Source organism: Cryptotermes secundus, unplaced genomic scaffold (genome assembly GCF_002891405.2).
Source record: "Cryptotermes secundus unplaced genomic scaffold, Csec_1.0 scaffold185, whole genome shotgun sequence".
Lineage (NCBI taxonomy): Eukaryota > Metazoa > Arthropoda > Insecta > Blattodea > Kalotermitidae > Cryptotermes > Cryptotermes secundus.
Genome location: NW_019723299.1, coordinates 103,438 through 128,040, shown reverse-complemented (window position 1 = coordinate 128,040; position 24,603 = coordinate 103,438). Strand labels below are relative to the sequence as shown.

General features: G+C 36.1%; 1 protein-coding gene across 1 annotated transcript in view; it reads right to left on the bottom strand.

Annotated features, from left to right (window-relative positions):
• The window catches only part of LOC111861680 (GATOR complex protein Iml1), a gene marked incomplete in the record, with an annotated part of 91,661 nt that overhangs the window by 40,434 nt on the left and 26,624 nt on the right, over positions 1 to 24,603 (bottom strand). The window contains 7 exon segments of the mRNA XM_033750413.1: positions 65 to 205; positions 2,150 to 2,353; positions 4,358 to 4,532; positions 6,188 to 6,408; positions 9,161 to 9,378; positions 13,276 to 13,293; positions 21,772 to 21,909. Of these exon segments, the coding sequence (XP_033606304.1) occupies positions 65 to 205; positions 2,150 to 2,353; positions 4,358 to 4,532; positions 6,188 to 6,408; positions 9,161 to 9,378; positions 13,276 to 13,293; positions 21,772 to 21,909 (1,115 nt within the window).

Genomic DNA, 24,603 nt, shown 5'->3' with positions numbered 1-24,603 from the left:
ACATAAGCTGAGAAGCTGTATATTAGTTTATGGATGGAATGAGAGGTCAGGAATGGAAATGTACCTGTAAGTTAGTTGATGGATTACTTGTCGATGATATATTGCTACTCGAACTGTTACTGTGGGATAGAGAAATCAAACTGGAGCTATGGCGACGCTGAATCAACTTTTGTTGGCCCTTGCTTCCTGTTGAAAAGACAGGGCTCTGTAACATACGCATGCAGTTGGCAAGCAAAGAAGAAAGACAAGTAGCTCAGGTCTCTGTTCTAACACACAGGCAACAAATCTTCCCAACTGACAAATTAATATTTCAAACCATGAGCCACAGACCCAAGATGGAAGTCTACATATAGCATATATCACAAATACAAGCATGACAGTACTTTTTCAATTCTGGATTGGGCTTTATGCTCATTTATTTCATATACAAATCTTCTGATGACAGAGCTAATAAACAGCATAATACCATATATAATAATAAAGTTTTAAATTCTATTCTTACCAAACCTTATCAACATCACAGATATTACACTGCATAGGAGGCATAAATTATACATCCTTATTCGATTTAGTATCAGACTACTGATACAATATCCCATAACATACTTTCCTTGTTTATGAGATCATTTTTTGAATTCAGCTTTTCAAAACATTTTTTTATATATTTTTACAGAAAGTCAATTGGGAAGATCTGACAGTGAAAAGCATGCAGCATTCAATTAAGTGAAACATAGAGAAATTAAGAAATATAATATAATGCCAATTAATCAAGTGTTACTAAGTTAATCCAGAGAAGGCCCCAACAAATATTTGCATGAAAAGTGCAATTCCTTTCAACCAGATCTTATTGACTTGTCAAAAAAAAAGTGACAGGGTTTAGCTTATTAATAAATACTGAAACATCTGCAAGTTCCTTCAGTTCTCAGACTTAGGCTTGAAATTTTGACTAGTATATACTTTCAAGATTATAACTACAGAGTATACAGTTGATTAGTTGGTATCATGGTGGTTTCACAACAATCTCTATCATATGTAACATCACAAAGCTGTGTGTATTCCAATCATAATGCACATATGTCAAGCATCAGTAAGAGCTAAAGTGCTTCACATGTTGGTCTCTTACTCTTAGATGTATGCATACATAATGAACTGTGCAAGGAATGTGGGCGGGAGATTGCAGCAAGTTGTGGGCAGGGCTCTGAATCATGAAGAATGACATCTAATTAGCAGTATGTTGCTAGTAAAGACATCATGTCAATTTAAGAAAGCCTTTAACTCTTCAGTTCAGATATTGCTAATGATGATGAGAATGGTCAATTGTTCTTCATTATCTGCATACCACTCAAAGGAGGAGATGTATTGCTGGACCCATGGAAGTTAAAGGACAGACTTGTTACATGTTTCAACAATTTTAGGATATTATGAGCATTCATAAGCATGATTTTTTTATGAACTCTCAAGTTATCAAGGTTGTACAGTATGAAGCAGGAGTGCCTGTTGCTTGACCTTGACATTCTGTCACCTGCACTATATGTCAGAGAACTTCCAGATGGATCGTGTTCATACAATATACAAGAGATAGTGGCTGAGATGTCTCTGTTCACAATGATGTACTGCATAAGAGAAAAAGGAGTGTTAAAATCGCTTCACACATTGCAGAGACCTCTGCAATGTTAACTGAGAGAGAGACAGAGAGAGAAATAAGTATATCAGCCAACTCTGTTCAACTAATATCACTTCACAGTATTAATAAAACAGTGTACATGAGCAAATTAAATTACAATGAGATGCTGCTCATAGTTCTACCTGGCATCTTAAAACTTCACATGTATGCCGATATGTCCTAAACAAGAAATCATGCTCAAAACTGAAAGTGTTGTTCAAAACTAAACAAATAAAACAATTACAAGCAATTTATATTAACAAATTCAAATGTTTATATTATAAATAAGATCACTACATGTTCAAAGACCTGTTAATAAAGAAACGTAATATTAAGTTTGCAAACTATCATTCTAAAAACAGACTTGCAACATACATCAATATCAAAGAAGACAACTACCAAGTACAAGACATTTAGGGAAATTAAGCCATGCTTCTGAAAAAAGAAAATGTGCATAACAGATGTTATAAAAACAGCTGGTCTTACCCTTGATTTCTTGCAGGTGTTTGGGCGGCGAATTCTATTGACCCAAGTCTCAAGAAATCGTAGGAAATTTTCCATCAAATGGCCTTGCTCCTCAAGAGTTGGAGGTGTGTAAATATCACAGTGATCAGAGCCTTCCAATATCTTCTTTGTGGCCTGATGATTCAGTGGAAGAAGATAAACACGAAAGCGCCAATACTTCTGAGCCTTTTAAATAATGAGAATAATGTTAGTAAAACAGAAAAAATATTATGAAATGAATATAAATGTGACTGTATTCCATCATAAACATTTACAGTACAGTAATACGGATATGTAAGCAGAACACGTTTTCAACAGTTCTTAGTGGGGTGAGACTGAGTCCACTTGGTACCGCCGCCACTATTTGCCTATTGTACCAGCCCCAGATGATAGATGATGGTGACTGTGGAACAATTGGTGGAATGAAGATTGGCAGGGAAAACCGAAGTACTCAGATAAAACCTGCCCCAGGGCCACTTTGTCCTCCACAAATCCCACATGACCTGATCTGGGCAATAACCCAGGCCACCACAGTGGGCAGCCAGCGACTAATCCCTGAGCTATGACATTACCTTTGTTAACAGTCTCTCAACCGTTTGGTGTTTAGCATGAAGAATTCAAGTTCAAAGTTGAAGAAATGTCTACTGTTATGATTACTTATCTGTGCACATGGAGAAGTTCCACACCGCCTGAATGGACTGGAAGAAATCTTACAGTGTGGATAGTGGGACTTCTACATAAATCTCAACATGCTGCACACACATATTATTCTTACTCCTAGCCATAGTACTCAAAAACTTCAAAACTTTCTGCTTGTCTTACAGTAACATGTAAGGCTACCAGAAAGAAAATTAATTTCTTGATATACTGATAGGTCATACAATATCTGGGAGTACTGACCTATTCACATATTGGCTCTAGTTCCTGATTTGTCTTAACATGAAACAACATAAAATTAATTTCCTTTTTCAAGAATTTTTTTTTTTGTGTTATACAGTTTTCTCCCTAGAACATTTAATCAGAAATTCCAGCTCATGATTTACATAAGGATACATGCAAATGATCTGTAAGCAGAAACTCCATGAAACAAGGCCGTACATGGGGGTAACCAGCAACAGAAGGTAACATTTTTAGCCTACTTTCCTTCTTTTAAAAGAATGAAAGTGGGCTTATGAGACCACCATGCTGTCTGTGTGTATCTCCCCATTAACTTTTGATTGCCTGAACCAATTTTTATGAAATTTGGTATGTACATCATGGAACTTGAGTTCATCTCAACAGCATACTTTACAAATACTTCCCATCGGTCTGTATATCTGTATGTGTATCCTTCCTGTCATTGCAAAGCAACAGCTTGGTTCAGTGTATCCCTTCATTCAGTGCTAGGCAATGGCTAGGTAATCACATTCCAGCAGCAACAAATACACAATACAATAGAGAACTGTTTAATGCCTCATGTTCTATATGGTCCGTGTCTATTCAAAGGAGAGTGTGTGGGTCTGCCTGTGTATCCCCCTACCACTGTTAGGTAAAAAGTAAAGGTAAAGTTGTCTCCACGCTTAACTAATTAAGCACTATGACATGAAGACATATGGGGAAGGCGATGTATAGATCCACATTTTCTTGACCTCGGCACTAGTTGGAGGTGAGCAGTCAGCTTCACGACCAGGCCACTTTACCCCGAGTACCCACTGAATAGGAGGTTGGGTGGACCACAGAGCTGGTTTGGACGACCTGGAGAAGAGAAATTTCTTGATGCTACTGGGACTCAAACTCCATGTTGTATCATAGAAAAGTAGTCAATTAGTTCTTCCCAGAATATCCTGTTTATCATTTAAACTCTTAATGAATTTAAAACATTCTTCATTTCATACCCATCATGTTTCTTTGATGGCACAGTGTCTCATCCATAGGTTTTGAACACATAATGCATACCAACAAAACAACTATTCTTACTGAACTCTCTTCACATTTGGGCTTTCAAGACAAATTTTTTTACTGATATCTTTCACATGTATGACTGGAACATAAGTGTAAACAGGAAGTTGTTCCTTAACTTCACAACAAAAAATACACATGAGTGGAGTACATGATTATATGAATTAAGCAATGAAAGACAGTAACAAGGCAAACTCTAGGATGACTGTAAGCGTGAGTAGGGTCAGGAAAGGGTTAACCTAAACCCCTTACCTCTGCAAGAGCAAAGTCTGTGTCTCCTCTTGTACAAATGTAGTGATCCAGATAGTTCCAATTAAAATTCTCTAACTTCTCTGTTGTGAAAGATACCCATGAAACTTCATAGTTGTCATGATGAGGGGCATGAAACCGGTAACGGTAATGAATATTAAATGGAGGGTATGGATGTCTGAAAGCAAAGAAATGCTCTTATGTTAACTGATTGTGAACTTATTTCACAATAGCTTTTTAAGTTCATATATTATGTTGATTCAAATGGTAGGATAACCCATAAACTGGCAAGGAGGTAAAGTGGCCCCTGTTTACTTCAAAGAATCATCTAAGCAATTACCTGGAAAGACTGAAGAAACTCACAAAAATCTCAAGTCAGGACAGAATGTCTCAGTCCCAAGATTCAAAATTAGGACCATCTGAATATGAAGCTGGAGGGCTAAGTATTTTACTCAGTCATATGCAGCTCTTATATTTTGCAAAGCATAAGACCTTTAGACATTTTTGTTCTTTCTTGCCACACTGTTAATATTTGTAAGATGGAATTATTTTCCAGATCAGCTGTGGCTCCTTTTCCCTCTACCATGAATTACAACCACTCACCTATCCATTTCCCTACAGAGAATATTTTCCCTGCTTTCCTGTGAAGTCTCTAAATCTTACTCACAGGCAGTGGCAACTCATTACTGAGTGAACAGGTGGGTCTACGACCACATAAAATTCCCCCCTTGTCAATGCCTATATTTAAGGAAAAGGGGGGGGGGAACATATGTGCTTTTAATGAATTTGATTTGTTTCATTCTGGTCCGTCACACTAACAATTACAAAGACAAAAACAGCACCGTCCAGTGTGACTATTTAAGTTTTATCACTTGAAAACTCATCACCCTATTTACATGTTTCGATCCCTACAAATCATCCTCAGAGGTCATCAATACTTTTTCCGGAACCTACTATTACAATAGGTGTTAAATTATATACATACACATATAATGTCTGAAATACTCAATGTATACAATGTTCAACCCTTCAGTCACAGCAGCCTTCCTGGTATTAAATGATGAAGGGTGATGAGTTTTCAAGTGATAAAACTTACATAGTCACACTGGACGGTGTTGTTTTTGTCTCTGTCATATGTTCTTATTTAAATGTTCATACTTTAAAGGTAATCTCTTTTTTATCAACACTAAGCTAATTCAGTGCTGAGAAGAACATTTTAAGCAAAAGGGTTGTACCCTCTCTGATCTGCAGTGGAACATCTGACCCCTGCTGGTAGAAATGCAGTACCCCTTGGGTTAAAGGATGATTCTGGCCCTGTCTAGGCTCAACTATGCCCTGTGTCATACACTTGTATATTTTCCAAAGAGATGGACAGATCCACTCTTTTAAAGGCGCTTCAACAGGGACACATATGAGTTCAAAAGTGTATTGTTCCTTTTATTTAGCTAAAATCCTTACATCTTCCTTTCAGATTTTGGGACAATCGTAGTGACAAAGATTTATATGACACTGAACCATGTCAAAACTGTTTTTAAATTCTTCTTCTTCTTCTTCAATTGCTTTTCAAGTAGGTATATATATGAGCACTAGCATTATATTATTTTCTGTTGCTCCTGCCCTTGAAAATATTATTAACTCTACATAGTTGAGCATTTACACAAAATTCCTATTACTCCAGACCTCCAGTCCCAAATATTTCAATATTTATCAGGTAGTTTGTATGTCAGGCATGGGAATTGAAGACTACCACTTCCCTGCTCACATTCATTTCATCTACTGAGACCAAAGCATGTGCTATGTCAATAAACTATATACTACTGAAGAGAATAATACCTGGGTCTGTATCTTGTGACAGTAATGGCTGATCCACTAAGTGATATTTTGTGAAACACTCTCCCAATACTGAGAAAGTATTCTTCAGTTGGTTCAATATCACATGGGCGTGACATCACAAGTGAGCTTATGATGCCAGCTGCAGCTGAGGTAGAATTATTCCCAGGTGTATGCGCTTGTTTCTTTGAGCTGTGCTCGGAAAAGACAATCAACTGAAAACCCTGGGAAGCAGAACAAGAGCAGAATGAAGATATATAAGAACATGTTGTTTTACTTGAACATGTGGAAGAGCTCTGGGTGTTATATATTCTCAGTACTAATGTCATTAAATAACCAACTATAAATAAGTCTTCTCTATGCATACAAAATTAAAAAAAAATCAGTTAATATTAGTATAATTATAATGGAAATATATGATGTTAGGTAATAAGTTAACTAATCAGATATTTCCATTTACTTGCTTACTCATGGAGCTGAGCCCTTCTGGAGGAGCCACCAATTCTGCAGCTACTCAAGAATTTCCCAGCATTTTATGGAACCTGAAAGTTCATTACCATGTTCACAATAGCCCTCCACTGGTCTCTATCCTGAGCCAGATCTATCCAATCTATACTATCCCATCCTATCTCTCTAAGATCCATTTTAATATTGTCCACCCACCTACACCTTGGTCTTCCTTATGGTCTCTTTCCTTCTGGCTTTCCCACCAATATCCTATACACATTTCTTGTCTCCCCCATTCGTGCTACATGACTTGCCCACCTCATCCTCCTTGACTTGACCATTCTAATTATACTTGGAGAAGAGTACAAGTTATGAAGCTCCTCATTATGCAGTTTTCTCCAACCTCCTGTCACTTCATATCTCTTTGGTCCACATATTCTCCTCGACACCCTGTTCTCAAACACCCTCAGTCCATGTTCCTCCCTTAATGTCAGAGACCAAGTTTCGCACCCATACAGAACTACAGGCAAAATTATAGTTTTGTATATTCTAATTTTTATGTTTTTGGACAACAGATAGGAAGACAAAAGGTTCTGGACTGAATGGTAGCAAGCATTACCTGAGTTCAATCACGTCTTAATTTCCTCCTGAATCAGGTTTCAATCTGTTATTGTTGTTCCCAAATATCTGAACTGTGACACATTTTCAAAACATCTATTTCCTATTTTTATGTCATGATTTTGCTCTGCATTTTGGTGATGAGACAGTAACATATACTTAGTTTTCTCTGCATTTACTTCTAGACCAACCTCTTTACTTGTGTCAATTAAAGTTTGTGTGTTTTTCTTTATGGTATCTACATTATCACCCAGTAGATTCACATCATCAGCGTAGAGCAACAGCTATTGTGTCCCATTTAATTTCAGTCCCACCTGGTTTCCCTGGACCTTCCTAATTGCATATTCTAAGGCAAAGTTGAAAAGGAGTGGTGAAAAAGCATCACCTTGTTTTAGACCATTCTGGATAGGAAATTTATCAGACAAAAGTTTACCTACACAGACTTTACTATATATTTCGTTTAAACACACTTTAATCGCCCTAACACTATACATTTTGTTTAAACACATTTTAATCGACCTAACTAGTATCATGGGTATGCCAAATTCTATTAGAATATTGTACAATNTCGAAACCCACACTGATGATCCCCAATAATTTCATCTATATATGGACTTAACCTTGAAAGAAGAATATTGGACAAAATTTTATATGAAGTTGATAGCAGTGATATCCCCCGATAATTACTACAGTCAGTTTTATCAGCCTTCTTGTGCACTGGTACAATAATAGACTCCTTCCACTGATCGGGCATTAAAAGAAATATATATTAAATTAAATATTAAAAGAAATATATTTAAAAATGACTGTGTAACCAGTTTGTTCTTGCTGATTCTAAAGAGTTCTGACTATGGTGAGCAAAGCTTGGGATTACCAAGTTTTTGGACCTTGTCCATTATATGGTATTCTAACAAATCAACAGTCAATTGTTCTTTTTGTCATAATGAAGTTATAAGCAATACTTGTTGCATTAGGAGGTTGGTCTTAAAGTAAACACAGAAAAACTAAGTGTATGATGTCTATCTTGTCATCAAAATGCTGGGCAAAATTGGGACATAAAGATAGGTAACAGATGTTGTGAAAATGTGGCACAGTTCAGATGTTTGGGAATGACTATAGCAAATCAAAACCTGATCCAGAGGAAATTAAGAGGAGATTGAACTCAGGTAATGCTTGCTACCATTCAGTCCAGAACCTTTTGTCTTTCCGTCTGTTGTCCAAAAACATAAAAATTAGAATATACAAAACTATAATTTTGCCTGTAGTTCTGTATGGGTGTGAAACTTGGTCTCTGACATTAAGGGAGGAACATAGACTGAGGGTGTTTGAGAACAGGGTGTTGGAGAAAACTGCATAACGAGGAGTTTCATAACTTGTCCTCTTCTCAAAGTATAATCAGAATGATCAAGTCAAGGAGGATGAGGTGGGCAGGGCATGTAGCACGAATGGGGGAGATGAGAAATGCGTATAGGATATTGGTGGGAAAGCCAGAAGGAAAGAGACCATAGGGAAGACCAAGATGTAGGTAGGTGGACAATATTAAGATGGATCTGAGAGGGACAGGATGGGATGATATGGATTTGATTCATCTCGCTCAGGATAGGGACCAGTGGAGGGCTCTTGTGAACACGGTAATGAACCTTCGAGTTCCATAAAATGCTGAAAAGTTCTTGAGGATCTGCACAATTGACAGCTTCTCAAGAAGGGTTCAACTCCATGAGAGTGACTTGTTGCATTCGGTTGCAATCTATTCCTAAATGCAGGTGTACCATAAATATTTGACTAAGATCCGGATCTTCAACAAAGCCTGAGCTCAGACTGTTGCCAAGCTCTGCTACAGATACTTTAAACAGCAGCCAGGCTACTATTAATAATTTGTGGTATATGATTCATTAGCAGGTTACAACTAACCTGAGCAAGTCTCTGTGAAACTAGTTCTTTAAACACTTCAACAGTGGTTAAAGGTTTCTTGTAGATTGCCCTCTGCTGAGCAAAATCTGCATTCACATCATCGGGAAGAAGATTGTAGTCAGAGACTACATAATCATTCTGAAGACTGCGTTTGTCAGGGAAGTAATCTGTGGTGATGGGCAGACAAGCTGGGATGGTGAGAGACTTCCAGTCCACACCTAAACATCAAGTATCTTTCTTATATACCTATTACACACATCATTTTAAATTTGCCTTCAAGTAAGTGTGACTATATAATTATGATTCAAGGCAAAATAAAGCTAAAGCTTAAAAAATTAATGCTGAAAATACTATGACAGAGTGACTAATACACAACAATGGATAGGTGATATGTACTATGTTCACAGCCAATGTTATTTACTCTAAAATTAATATTTAATTCTGTTCAGTTCTTATATTATGTAATTTTAATTCCAATAATTTGTGGGAAACAACCTCAATATCCTAAACAATTTAAAAAAATTGTCTATAGCACAATAATTCAATAAATTTTCTACTGATGTTTTATATATAAATATACAAATAAATATAGTATGTTCTTTATGTTAATGACTAGCTGTAGAGCACATAAAAATTCGAGATTTTATCCAACAACTTTCTGGTCTTTGGTTGAAATTTACTGTAGCCAACATTTTCACAGTGATATATCATGACAATGTACAATCATTAATTTCCACATTTTGCTGGTCTCACCATGTGGATGAAAGCATTTTTGAGGCACATATACAAAAAAAAAGTTCTTTCTACAGTTATTTTGTAATTACAGTGTCAAGACAGTATCTTACTGCTGCATAAGCCAATGACACAGTCTAGAAGCATGGAAGGAGAAATGTCTGTTCATGATTCAGAATCTATAATACAGAGGACAGAAAATAACTAAAATGAAAAAGTAAGGAAAAGAATACAAATGTACTCGTCTCTCAGGAATATACATGAAAGTAAAAATGTAATTACAAATTGACAATACTAATTTTAGTTCAGAAATCTGATCCTTTCCTGCTTCATTTTATTATACTCTTCTCAATTTCATTTCCCTTTTCACAAATATCTTACTATTGCATTAATTAAATTTAATCTTCATTCTGACACTCCTTAACACATGTCTCTACATCTTACACATGTACACACACAGTATACTCAGAATTATCCAAGAGTGAACTGTTTGTTTCCTCTCACTATCCAGTATCTGAAGAATACATTGATGTTTCATAAAACTGTGTGATGTATATACAGAAATATGTGAAACAAGTTTTCATCTATCGTTCCCATTATGTGTTTCCACAATTCTGTTTCATGGTATCCATATTCTACAATCTGTAGTCAGTGGAAGCATGACATTAAGGGATGAAGGTGAAGGCAGAATCTATCTTCCCCCACCAAGACACTATAGATTTACAGCTGTTACCAATTACGATTGCCTCATTACTGTGAACTTGTGATGCAATGAGTATAAAATGAAAATACAATAGTTCAGGACTATAAATGTCTTCAATTATTCATAACTTATCTCCCGTTTTATTAGCATACATAATCTATGGTATATTGTAATTGATTGTCAACATATTCTACATAAAACAGTTTTTCCTATGAGAGAGAAAAATTGCATTCAATTATATTTCAGCTATATGCTACCAGCAAAACTACGCTGTCAACATGAACTCAACGAAGCATGCACGCGCGCACACACACACACACACACGCTCTCACTCCCTCATGTCTGGCATACACGTCCTGTACCAGTACATGAAATCTGCTTAATGATCTAAATAAAAATCTACTTGTTCATGTGAAAGATTGCAAGAAAAACAGCAGCTTTGTGAAGAAATATGCAAGTTGAATAATGCAAAACAAACTCTTCTGCCTCGTACCATCTCCATATGCAACATGCAAAATAAAATTAAAAGCACCCAGAACTATAAAGTGAAAGAGGAGAGAAAGTATTAGATAACAGCTGATAGTTTCAAATCTCTTGGGTCACGAATGCCTTTTCAGTCAAAATTTCATATTGCCTACCAGATGACAGCGCTCCAGAAATACAGTAAAACCTGCTTAAAAAGGACTGTCAAAAGACCTGGACACTACATGTCTCTGGTAGATCATTCGATCAGTCAAAACAACATGGACCTCTCTCCCACCTGGACTCCCATTATTGCAGCAGAAGACAGAATACTTCAACTCCATCCAGTGTAGATTATACACGAAAACTGTGTTTTTTATGTTGATACCTTACAAAGAATTTGTCTCTTTAGTGACAACTTCTATTCCAGTAGTATTCCAATTTTAACAATAGCCATGAAAAAGTGCATGGACATAGGTGCGAGGCCTCACTGTGGGGAGTTTTTTAATGTTTTTAATGTTTCTCTTAACTCTCACAGATTTTTTGGGCTGTGCTTGGTTTATATATCCTATCTTGTGTTGGTATTGGGGTCCAGAGATAGGGATTAGCTCTATTAATTGGGGCCCATCTTAATCAGTTCCACATGAAGCTGGACACAGAATCCAGTCTCCAAAACACAGTGTTCTAAATAAAAATAGGATGATGGATAATCTCCAGAAACACAATAACTGTGTCAGGATTAATCTCTTCCCACATGTGACATGAACATTCCTTCTCAGATATATTCCAGCAAGTGCAATACTGAAGAAAATTACTTTATCGAAAAGCAGGTTTCCATTTAATCCTGTTTTCTATTCTAAGACAGGTTTTACTGCACAACTAAACTGACCAGCCACTTAAAAAAATTCACTGGTCCACATATTTAAACCAAGACTAAAACTATACTCAACATTGATCAGCTGTGTCAAGTGGGTGAGTGTATTTCCAGAGCCTTGTCAGTTGCTCCAGCAATATATATATATATATATATATATATATATATATATATATAGTACAAATTCAGCAAATTTATATTTGTCTTTTAAAGCTGCTCATTATGATACTTAGTGGAGGGATAAATATCTGTTTCTGGAACAGATCTGTGTCAATCTTTATCAATCACCCAGAACTGAAATTATACTGGTTTTCAAAAGCTTTAGTCACCCTCTCTCTTTAAAGAAGTTTTGTTCTGCATTTCTGCTACAAGGTAATAGAACTGAAAATGAAATGAGGGATGAATATAGAGGACAAAAATTTGTTATAATCTATGTCTTATTCTAACACAGTATACAGCAGTGGTGGAGGGGAGCCAAGGTCCACAAAGATTACAGACTTCTAGCAGACCAAAGAGAAAGCAATCTGGGCCAGCATTTTCACATGAGACCATCAGATATTTTCAAGAATCATACAAAATAGTCAAAAATGACTCTCTTTCCTGCACACATAAATAAATTATACATACCCAATAGTTTCAAACGGTTGTGCACCTGATGTCATGAATTTTAAACAGAAAATTAAAATGATGCAACATTATAACATCAGGTCAGGTGGTTAGTCATCATTTTCTCACCAAAAGGCAATCGAAGACAGTCCATGTGAGATTCATGATGGTAAAAGTGGTAATGGGACAGGTTTCTCTCATAGAAGTTCAGTTCTCCTTGTAAACCATCATTCCAACAGGTCTCACCTCACCTCATCTTTGAGGTGTGTGATAGGTTCAGCCACCTAGCATGTTACTATATCTGCCCTTCTTCAGTTGTTTAACAACATTCTTCCAACTGCAGAACTTGCATAGTGTCGGATGGCATGATGAAGAGATGGGCAGGTAAGAATTTGGAAACAGACATGGACTACTGCATAGTACTATCTCCTCAGTATTCATCTGGAGAGACTGAGGAAAACCACGAAAACCTTGAACTTCAGTTCTGTGCAAAATGAAAGTAATATAAATGTATATATTAATAGGAGCATATTTCAAGTATTATATGAAGAGGACAAATTCAGAAACCCTAACAAGAAGCAACTTTACTAATACAAAAAGAAAACAATTATTTGCTACAGATTAATATCAACTTCTCCATGTTTTGAATGTTACTGTGGTGGATCGTGACCCACAGTTTGAAAAGTGCTGATCTACTCTATATCCTACTACAGCAGATTTTGAAATACAATTCCAAACCTATGATAACTTTGCCGACTGATTGATTGCACGAGATCACACGCCCCACAGAGAGACATGAAAAGGAAAACAGAAAAATTACACTCATTAGGCTCAAAAAGCTAGCACATAATTATAGTAAGATAACATAATACAATGTATGCCTTCTGTACATATGGACACAATTAACACAAAGACATATATACTGTAGCATGTTGATGCTTGCCCTCTGCTATACAACTCTCGGTGATTTAAAAGGTAAGTTTTTCTTGCCATATTTCCCACTATAAACATAGTAATATTCTGCCCATAAGACCTCAGTACAAAGAAAAAAGAAACAATGAAAAGTTTTTAATATAAAAATTAAAAAAACACCTAGTAATTAAAATACAAGACATTACTGCAATGATGCAAATTACATAAAAGAGCTATGTAAAGGAAAAAACAGGCTAAGAAATTGTACAATAAAAAATAAGTATTATTATGTTGGAAAATATTTGTTATTCACAGTGTATTACTACAAAATTACTATTGCTGTTTATTTCACTTTAGAGATTAATGAAAGTGGTCAGGATTGGACCTCAAACATTTTTATATCAGCCTTACATACTTCTATACTACATCAGGACAATAATCGTAAGGTTCCAGATTTAATCCACTCCATTTCCACTAATACTGAAAACAAAGTAAGTAAAAATAGTGTCAATGCAATAACAAACATTCAGCAGAAGACAGAAGTAGAATAAAGTCCAAAGTGTTAGATCTGTTAAATACACCTCAAGCAGTGGACAATGTACAACATAACTGTGGTGTAAAAATCAACCTTTACAGAATCAATATTAAAAGTATAATGGGGATTATTATTATACAGTTATTACCAGTGCCTGTCAATTTTATCATAATGTCTTTTAAGACTAAAATAAATTCCCACAAAATCTGTCATGATACTGAAACACCAGAAAAACAAGAAAAATAAGAATTAGCTGATAAATAAAACTTACGCAGAGAGAAAGCAATGTCAGCTGGGAAACAGATGTTCTTTAAGACAAGAAAATAGTTTTCAATATGCCACAAAATTCCATTACACACCAACACTCTATCACCTAAAAATATGTTGATATGCCTCTCAACATAATCAGGTATTATATAAAATCTGGTTAAAACAAAATGTGGATTAAACAAAAACCAGTTTTTATCACAAAATGTATTTGTTTTCACAAATACAGAAACAAATATAATATTACTCATAATAAAAAGGAACAGAAAGAAAACCATTGGTCAATGTTGATTCTGCTTTTAGATCTTTGCAGTATGTGGATGTGGGCAGTGCTGCTTAACTTTTGGAGTTACATGCTGCAACCATTCTCAAACTGAGAAGGCTGAGTGAACGTTCATTTATATATATTGTGGCATTTTGTTCACTGAAAGCCAGAATTGTGAAGCCAGCAGACAGCTGTTGCTAGGGAATGGATCTGTAAACATGTTCCCACAGCAACCAAATCATATAATCACCACAAGAGACAGATAAACAATACAGAAACAGTGGGAAGTGGTGTTATCAGTTGGATCCACCCTGAGGCTGTATCACTTGACCGCATAAGGCAAGCCACCAGCCAGCAAGGACAGAAGCCACTGAACACAGAATCTGAGGAGCCATTGTGAAGCAGCACCTAGTGAAGACTGAGATGACACCGTGCATGCAACAGTGAGTGTTAAAATGTTGGAACTAGTGAAACTCTTGTAGTTATCTGTATTTACGATTTATTAGGATCAAATAAATACAATTACCAATCCAATCCATGTATCCTCTCATGTGAAAATATGATTTTGGTCCAGCAGACCCAGTGGTGCCGAAAGATTGGGCTGGTGCCCTGTCTGGGGCAACAAGGACAGGGATCAGGGAAATGTTAGCACAAATTGTGGGGAGGCATTCACACCACCAGCCAGCCCAGAAGTTGAATGCCCTCTCAACTTTAATACACCAGGTCAAACAAAATCTTGGACAAAGCCAAGTGAGAGGTCAAACTAGCTCACCTCAGAAGAAATTTCAAGGAGCATGTTCATACTCCCAGGTAGATCTCAGAGCACTCTCACCCAAGGAAAGATCAAGGAGACTGACAAGAAGCAGAAACCTACATGCACAACATTTCTAGAACTTATCCAACTGTGTTAGCAGTATTGGAGTAACACAACATAAAACCGATATATTTACCACAGCACAAAACATGTGGTTTTCTCACAACAGTCAAGGATAGTCTGGATCTACAAGTTCCTGAAGCCTACAAGAGCTCACGTGAATGCAGGACCACCTAAATTAACGGGACCAGTCATAAGGCTGAAGAACATGTGAAAGAGTATCAGACAGACCTCCAGCTCTATCATCCAGAATTCTTAAAAGTAAGAAAACATTCAATGAAGCAAGGACACAATGGCATTAGTAAAGCTGCCTCACTACACCAAGAGAGTTATATAGAAGCTACAAAATNACCGCCACCTTCCACCGCTCAACCCACAGCTGCGGAGGCTAAGAAACACTGTGCTGGGTGAGCTCCTATACGGGTGACCATTTGGGAACACCAGCTGAGAATGGTATTTTGGTGCACTTCAAACAGACATTTTTGATAATGGTTCCCTGCCCACTGTACCTAGTGGCCTGGACTGGGCACTAGCCCCCACCATTTCTCCTATGGATTTGCTGGACTAAAATCCTACATACATAGACACTCATTCACTATACTAACTTCTACCCAGAAGACAAAGGCAGCATGTACATCCAAAATGTCAGCAACAGTACTCACACCCACAGAGTGCAAAGACCCAACAGCAGAATCAACACCAAAAATAAACCACAGTTGCAGCCTAGAAGCAATAAAAAAATAACCATTTTATGGAGAATATTCTGCCTGGATATTTATTGTTTTCTGTTCATATAATTTCGTTCCTTGCTGTCTTTCCTTTAGTTCTTCTGAGAAGGAACATTCTTGTCACATACAATAAAGAATTAAAAAGGACCATCAACCAAACATACACAGAATAATTTCATGGGCTGCTGAGGAAGGTAAAACATGAAGATATGAAAAAGCAAGAAAACTGGAAATGCATTCTGTTCATTAATAGTGTAAAATATATGCAGCAGGATTTTCTGACTTGTGATTTAGTTATAGTGCATGTACTATGCAATATTTTTGATCTAAGAGTAAAAGTACTACCTGTGTCAAAAAGGAACCCATGTGAACTGTAAAAATAATAAGGACCCTTGAGATTTCATTACAAGCAGGCCATGTATTTGAAATTTACTTACAAGGCAAAGAAACTATTCAGTGATCATGATTATTCAGAAACCATTCTTACATTGCTTTCATAAGCAACAGTATTATAAAGCCATTTTTGTTTCCTCGGCCCTGTCTTGTCTATACTGATCCATACAGCACTCCACCCTTGGACCTGTATAAAGTCACATACAGTGCAATGTCAACAGAATGAGAAGTTAACAAAAATTTATAAAAACTTTCATCTTAACATATATTCATAATACCCCAAAATGGGTGAAATACATGATCTTCAAGTCCATCTCTTAGCTTCTATATATGTATTTCATGATACAGTACTAAGTTTAAAAAAAAATTGATGTAAATACAGCAATATTATTCTTTTTAAAAGTGGTTATCACTGAGATGTAAAAATAATAGAGATTAATTCAACATTCTCAATGCCTTTAGTATTATCTGAACTGAGAAGCCAAGGATTTTCTCAAGTTTATGTAACTTCTTATACGTGGATTTATTAGATGCCACTGTATACAAGCAACAGTCTCATCTGCTACTTCCTGCACGCCTGCAAGTCCCATCCACATTCAACCCACAGTTTGTTTCCCACCCACATGTCCCACCCATATTCTATAAGCAACTGACTCCACATGAATACATGTGTAAGAAAACATGCGAAGACTTATATTGAACTTGCTTGACAAATGTAACCCATGGAGCAGTAATAGTAGGCAAGCTGTGGTTACAGGGTGGTTCTAAACAAGCCGGATCACCCAAAACTTCATGGATACTAATGCCTCTTTATTTTTTACTTTTTGAAACAATAAAGCCACCCTTTGGAATGCTGAAAGTTCTTCATCTTTAAGTGCACCACAAAACAGATGGGGGTGGCGTTCATTGTTGTTCCATCAAGCAGTACATCAGACTATTTTACCTAGCAAAATTACTATTAAAACACAGAATTTCCATTCTCTATATTTTTTATTTGTTTCTGTGTCACTGGACACCCATCAAACAGAACAGATGATCATAAACTGTCTTTAGTCCTCAAAATAATGAAAACTTTTGAAGACGTAAATCCATACCATCCCCCTATTCTGCACTTTCACAAACAACTGACTCCACAAAGACAAACCTTCGAGATTCATGCATATTCAAATCTCAGCATTTTTGTCTCACTATAAATAGGGGTTAAACTATTTTTACTTTAAAAATATGAAGCACAGTCATAAAGAAATACTGAACATTCACTAAGTACACAAGTGACACAGTTCACAATGAAACAAGCTACAGGTATCAGCAGAAAGTTCAGAGGATGTCATGTGACAACTATTTCTGATTTGCTGAAATCTGTAAGCTGGTCACTCTTAGACTCAAGAAGATAGATTTTCTTCCCTTACATGTCAGAGGGCAGAGTATATATCCAGACCTGAATGCAATAAACAACTACGAAAGCAAAACTATATGTATAGTCATAGCGAAAGTTACAATTAGGAATCATTCATCATGATGAAGGTGCTAGGGATAGGAATAGGACCTCATTTTGTCCACAACCTTCCCATATATGTTACATTAAAAAAGTGAAGATCCATTTATATTTTCTCACAAAAATGAAGCTGACATAGATTACAGACTGTTTCGCTTAGTGAGGGGTGGAGTCCAACTGGGTCCACTTGGCACGGCGGCCACTGATTGACCTATGGTAGCTTGCCCCGGGTGATTATGAAGATGGAGAATTTGGTGGAATAAAAATTGGCAGGGGAAACCAAAGTACTCAGAGAGAACCCGCCCCAGCGCCACTTTGTCCACCACACATCCTACTTCACCAGACCCAGGATCGAACCCGGGCTGCTGTGGTGGGAAGCCAGCAACTAACCGCTTGAGCTATGGCACGGCCTAGATTATAGGCTGTACTCACATGGTTACATTATATTCATATCAACTGAGCACTCACAAAATGGTACCCCTTACTCAGCAAACTTAGCTGAAAACTTCTTCACTATGCGAGTGACATATAAGTAACAAATGATAGGGCACTCACTAAAATGCATCATATTCAGCATATTTCATCATTAATACTAAATGTGAAGTCCAGAACAATTATCAATTATAATATAGTGATATATGCAAAACTGAAATTCAGAAAAAGATAGTGGAAACAAGTGGTGGAATTAATAGATAATGCCAAGACAAAAGAGAAATATATTGCCATGAAAAAGGAGAAGTGCAGCTAATTTTATAAGCAGCAATGATCATCCAAAGGCAAGTGGGAAGTGAGGCACGATACATTACTCAAGAATGCGACAGCGAATCTTTTAAATAAATTAATTTCATAAACCAATAGAACACATACATAAATCTAAATATGTAGGGAAGAGAAATTTGGAAAATAGAAGGCAAGTGCAATAATTTACAGAAGATTTAACTAATGAATATTCAAATGCATATAAGGTACACAATACTCTACAAAATATCAGTTAAACCAAAGCAGAAAACAAAACTGAGACATGGACATGGGGTGAGAGAGACAAAAGATAATTAGAATTGGCAAAAGTATTGTTTCTAGCAACAAAATGTCATGGTTGAGATGTTAGCACTTCTGTTTTATATTTGAGAGGTCTCACTGTTTTATCATATTTAAAGGATTTATTATGTTATTTTTCTATGGTTTTTTATATTATTAGTCATTTGATGTGAAGTTTAATCTCATATATTTTTTTTTAAAAAACTGACTTGTCCAATTGTACATAATGTTAACAGTTATGGATGTTAAATAAATCAATCAATCAATCAATCAATCATGTTCAAGTCCTAACCTGGAGTCCAGATATTCTGACTGAGGTTTTTCGTGGTTTCCTCAGTCCCTCCAGACAAATGTAGCAAGACTACATTAACTTAAGCCATGACTGCTTCCTTCCATATCCTTGCTAGATCAGTCATCACTGATCATCTTATAATTCAAAGCTATTTAGAAACTTAATAATTAAAAGCATCATTAAATAAACCAAGAGACACTTAAACGGGTATACAGTTAGATCAAGTTAATGACTGATTTAGTGTGAACAAAATCTCTATGAAAGGTGTACATTAGCATAGTTAAAAATATGCATTTTTATCAAATGAACCAATTACTTTGATAGCTTTTAAGGAACAGGGCATCAGCATTACTTTTAGCTTTACATTCTGTGAACTTTGGATACATACTTTACATTTATACACGCATATAATTCGTCTCAAATGCAACTTAATTTTTCATTTACTCCTCTTTGGTACATGTTTCAGCCATCCCCACCCATCATCAGGCAACTATTTATCTTGCTAAAACCATTACACTGTATTTTTCTGTGGAAAATGATTACGTAAAGAGTGATCTGTGCACATTCACCATTTGTTAATTTATGTCTACCAATCTCTAACTGCTCCTACTCACAAAGCAGAGTACATTACATTGATTATTTTAATCAGGAACAGTTGTAGCTTCTCCTGGCATATGAAGACTTGCTTGTAAGAGTCAAATGGTATATTTATGTATGTTATGTGCTTCAGCAGTAATATGAGACCTAACATAATTTTATTATTACACAGTGTCAAGAAACTGTGCTCCAAGGGAAAGAAAACACAAGGACAAAATACTTGGAAGTCAGTCATACATACAAAAACAATCCAACCCTAGATCACAGGGCTGTAATATTTATTTGATGCCTAGTACCATACAGATGATATTTCCAATATCACCTTTGTAGTATTCCAAGTAAAAATATCATCACATGCTTTAGTGACTACAGACAGGGTTTTGATTGGTGAATAGATTTATTAATACCTTATACAATCATTTATGCATGACAATATTCAGTTATTCAGTGCTGTTATACTTCCAAATTTATCAACATGATTATGTACAAGAGATAATAACTGGTCTAAGTGCATGGTGAAACCCACCCCCTCTAATAATAATAATAATAATAATGTATGAGAGATCTTCAAAAAGTTTCAGCAATATTTATATTTTGAACAGTTGAGGAAAAATTAACCAGAAATGGGGTACACAATCTTGAAAACATACATGAATGGGCAATGAAGAATTCTCATTTTACCTTATGTGCTTCGTTTCAACAAAAATTTAGTACCAACTTTTGGGCCAGAATCATAGATTATCAAATGACCACTTGTGACAGCAAATTGTCTTGGTTGAATTCAGCAATATGATTTCCTTAAAAGAATGCTTCTACTCTTTTATGAGGATGAATCTCTTAGTATTTATAAGGGCATCTGGCTCCATATCGATGGTGCATCCAACCATTTTTCATGCATAAGTGGTAAAACAGCCATTTTTCATGCATAAGTGGTCAAACAGCCATTTTTCCAACACATGGATCAGCAATGCAGGTACAATCTGGCCTCCACACTCCCCTGATCTGAACTCATGAGACTGCTTCTTATGGAGATACAATAAAGAAAATGTTTTTTCCATGAAAGTATAAGAGCATGATACCCTGATCAATCACATCATGGCAGCAGAAACAGACAATGGAGGCCAACCTTGACAAGTAGTTTTTGACAGAATCCATTCAGCACTATTGTTAAGTGTAAATGTGAGCAGGAGGACATAACTCTGATCAGTTTTTGTGAAAATATATCCAGAACTCTGTACAAGTCCCTACTACATGATCAGACCCTTGTGTCGTACATAGTGCAAAATTCAAACTGAGAAGAACTAATAACACTGCATATTTGCTTCTTATTCACTGTAATTAAAAATGATAAATAAGCATGTTAAACGTAAATAACCAAATGTACATCCAAATAAAAAATTGCTTAATTAATTAAAAATGAATGAAGCATCACAACTTGACAAGAGTAATGAATCAAACAACAATTTACTTATATTTTCTGCCCAAAATTACTTCCCCAATTCTCCTAAACAGTGACCATAAAATTTTGAATTTTTTGTAAGTAATTTAACAGTGCTTTTGGAACTGGGACCATACAATGTTAGATGGCAGGATGACTGATAAATTGAAAAGAATTTGGAAGGAAGTGGCCATGGCCTAGACAAGGTACTATCCTGGCATTTTCTGAAAGGACTGAAGAAAACCACGGAAAAACTCAGTCAGGATAGCCAATGACCTGGTTGAGATTTAGTACAAGCACCTCCTGAATAAGACTACAGCGTTATGTCCACACCAACCTCTTCCGTGACTGAATCCCTCTGTATTAATGCACATATTACACTATCTCTTATTAAACCCACCTGTAGTGAGTGCAGGAGTCCATTCTTGTTCACCAGTAGCACCCCACAGTAAAGTTAAACTTTTATTGGTTTGAACTGTTTTTTCACCAGGTACTGAAGGCAGAACACCTGGACGTCCTGAGGATCGATTCTTGATATCTGTAATACGAACAATTAAAACATGACACAGCCGAAATATAATAATACACACTACAGGACACTACAGCAAATCTGTCTCATGTGGAAATGCAACAGCATCTATAATTTATTAAAAGAAATATTTCTGCTTTAACCATTTGCTGTATGTTCTAAAGGTGATGAATTCTGATGATAGCAAACTGAACAATTTACATGACCTATATGCAAGTACATTACAGTTCCAAACCAATGGGTGCAATCTAATGGCCTATGCAGAAATGCAGTTTCAGATAGCAATGAATGATAGAATTTGAGGTTCTCATCACAGTGGTAGTTAAGAAGAGTTCTATCTTCTGGGATAAAATGCCATGTAGTCTGTTAAAAGTCAATTAACATTTCAGAAGAACATGTTGTTTCCATCTTCTGGGCTGAAGAATACGCCAAGCAAGAAACCAGCATGAAGCAAGTAGCAAGCAGATTGATAATATCAATGTTTCAGAGAAATTTGCTCCTCCCTTCATGGTAGAAGAGTCTACGCTAAAGATGGAGACAGCAGGCTCCTTGGAAATATTGTTACCTACCTATAAAGCCACATGGCCTCACATCCTGAAGGCCACAATCTTAAAATTTACCGCAGTGAGAATTTCCAGTCTCATAAAATGACTTGTTTTTGCTTGATCTAAAGAAAAATAATTTCAATTATAACATGTAACATGTAGTCAAAGTGCTAGGCACAGAAGCTAGATTTCCTCCCAACATACCCAGGATCAGCAAAGGATAATTCTGTTCTCCACAATGTTTCCTTGTGACCACCATCACAAAAATGTGTTCCTGTCTACGTGCTGTAACTTTTCACTTTATTCTCAGTGATAAATATATTTTAGTTAAGTGACTGAGCTCTTTCTGATACTAGACTCTTAGTAGTCCCAACATATAATATGGTTTAGAATGCACGTAAGGTATAAGGAATTATGGGGGGCGCTCATAAAGCCTACTTACCTATTGCACAAACTTGCTAGTATTAGGCGCTTCTTGAAATTATGAAAGTACCTGTTACAACAACAGTACTATCTCTTCTAAAATCTGGGAACAATAGTAACCATAATAATTATGTTGGGTGTTCACTGCATCACACAACCCTAACTGCACCCTATGTGTGCTACACCTGTGAGACCTAAGTTATCACTGGGTAGGCACAAAACAACTCAGAACATCAGCAGTGGCAAAAGTGGTTGACCTTTACAACCATGGAAGCAGACAGGCATCTTATGTTCTGTGTGCAATAACTCAGTGTGATGTGGTGTCTTCATCAAATCCCATTCGTAAGTATACTTGAGTGTCAGACAACATTTTCTTTCTGGATAAAGCATTTTTCCATTTAAGAGAAATGTGTGAGCATGGTGCACTTCTGCCCAAGTAAAGCTTAGGGCAATTTTTTTCAATCTTCTTCAAATCCCAGCAAACCAAACAAGGTGCTAACAATTGTCAAAGAAACCATAATTTTTAAGGAGAAATTTTATCATTAAAAAAACGAGTAATAGAGTGTGTAGAATTCTAATCATTGTGCTATTTTTAAAAATAATTTGATCATGGATTTTGATGATTTTTTATTTATAAATTTTTTCTTGCTTCTTTAAACCTTCCCTCAAACTCCTGTGGCACACATGCAGATCCTTTGCGACACACCAGTTGAAAATAGCTGGCTTAGGGCATGGCCAGACAAGTCCCACATGCTTGTGGGATAAAGACTGTTGCACACTGCCTGTTATTGTGGTAGCATTTTTGCCATCCTTTAGTCTTTTTTCTAAACCTCTCCCAGTAGTACAAAAAGGACATATCTTCATCAGCATACATTTCATCAACTGTAAATAGCTCAAAGCCCCCCATCTCCAAAAAGAAAGATACACTGGTGACAAAAAATATAGAGGTACTGCTGCAGGTAAACTCCACTTTTCAATCCACCCCTTAATTCAGATTTGGAACAGCTGCTATTGTTGGACAGAATAAATACCCTTTTGCCTTTCATTACACTGCTTCTTTATTTACTTGTGCTCAGACAAAATGACCCTTCCTCACCACACACTACACTTACATGAAATTGAAAGCAGATGGAGGAAGGGAACCTATCTTATAAATAGCCTATTATCATTAGTACAATTTGCTATTAAGATTGTTGCATTTTGATTGCTTTACTATATTCAGTAAGGTCAAGGAACCTTTTCATTTCTATTGATTTAAGTTAAATTTGCAATAATATGTAACAGCTTATAAATGTGTCACATATGGGGGAATATAAAATAGTTTCACAGCCAAGTTCATAAATATGTTCATAAATTAAGCAGAAATTTAAATCATGCCTTTTTTTCAGGCAACTCTTCTTCTTATCAATATTATGCAGCCACAATTTTCATAACAAACTAATGTGTAAAATTATGCTCTGAAAAGTATGGCAACTCAGCCTTCAGACACAAATTTTTGGCTATGAAAGAGTGTAAATTTAGCAAGTAAATATCACCATATAAAACACCTTCACAATTATTCAGGCAAAAGATGATCAAAGTGTGCACCATTACCAACATATTATATGGGATGGTAACATGGCATATAGGTGTAAGATGGGGATAAAAGCCATTTGTTTTCAATATAATCAGCTACTAGAAGTTTAATAAGGTTTATATACATTCGTCTGACAACAAATGTCGATGTAGAGTGAAT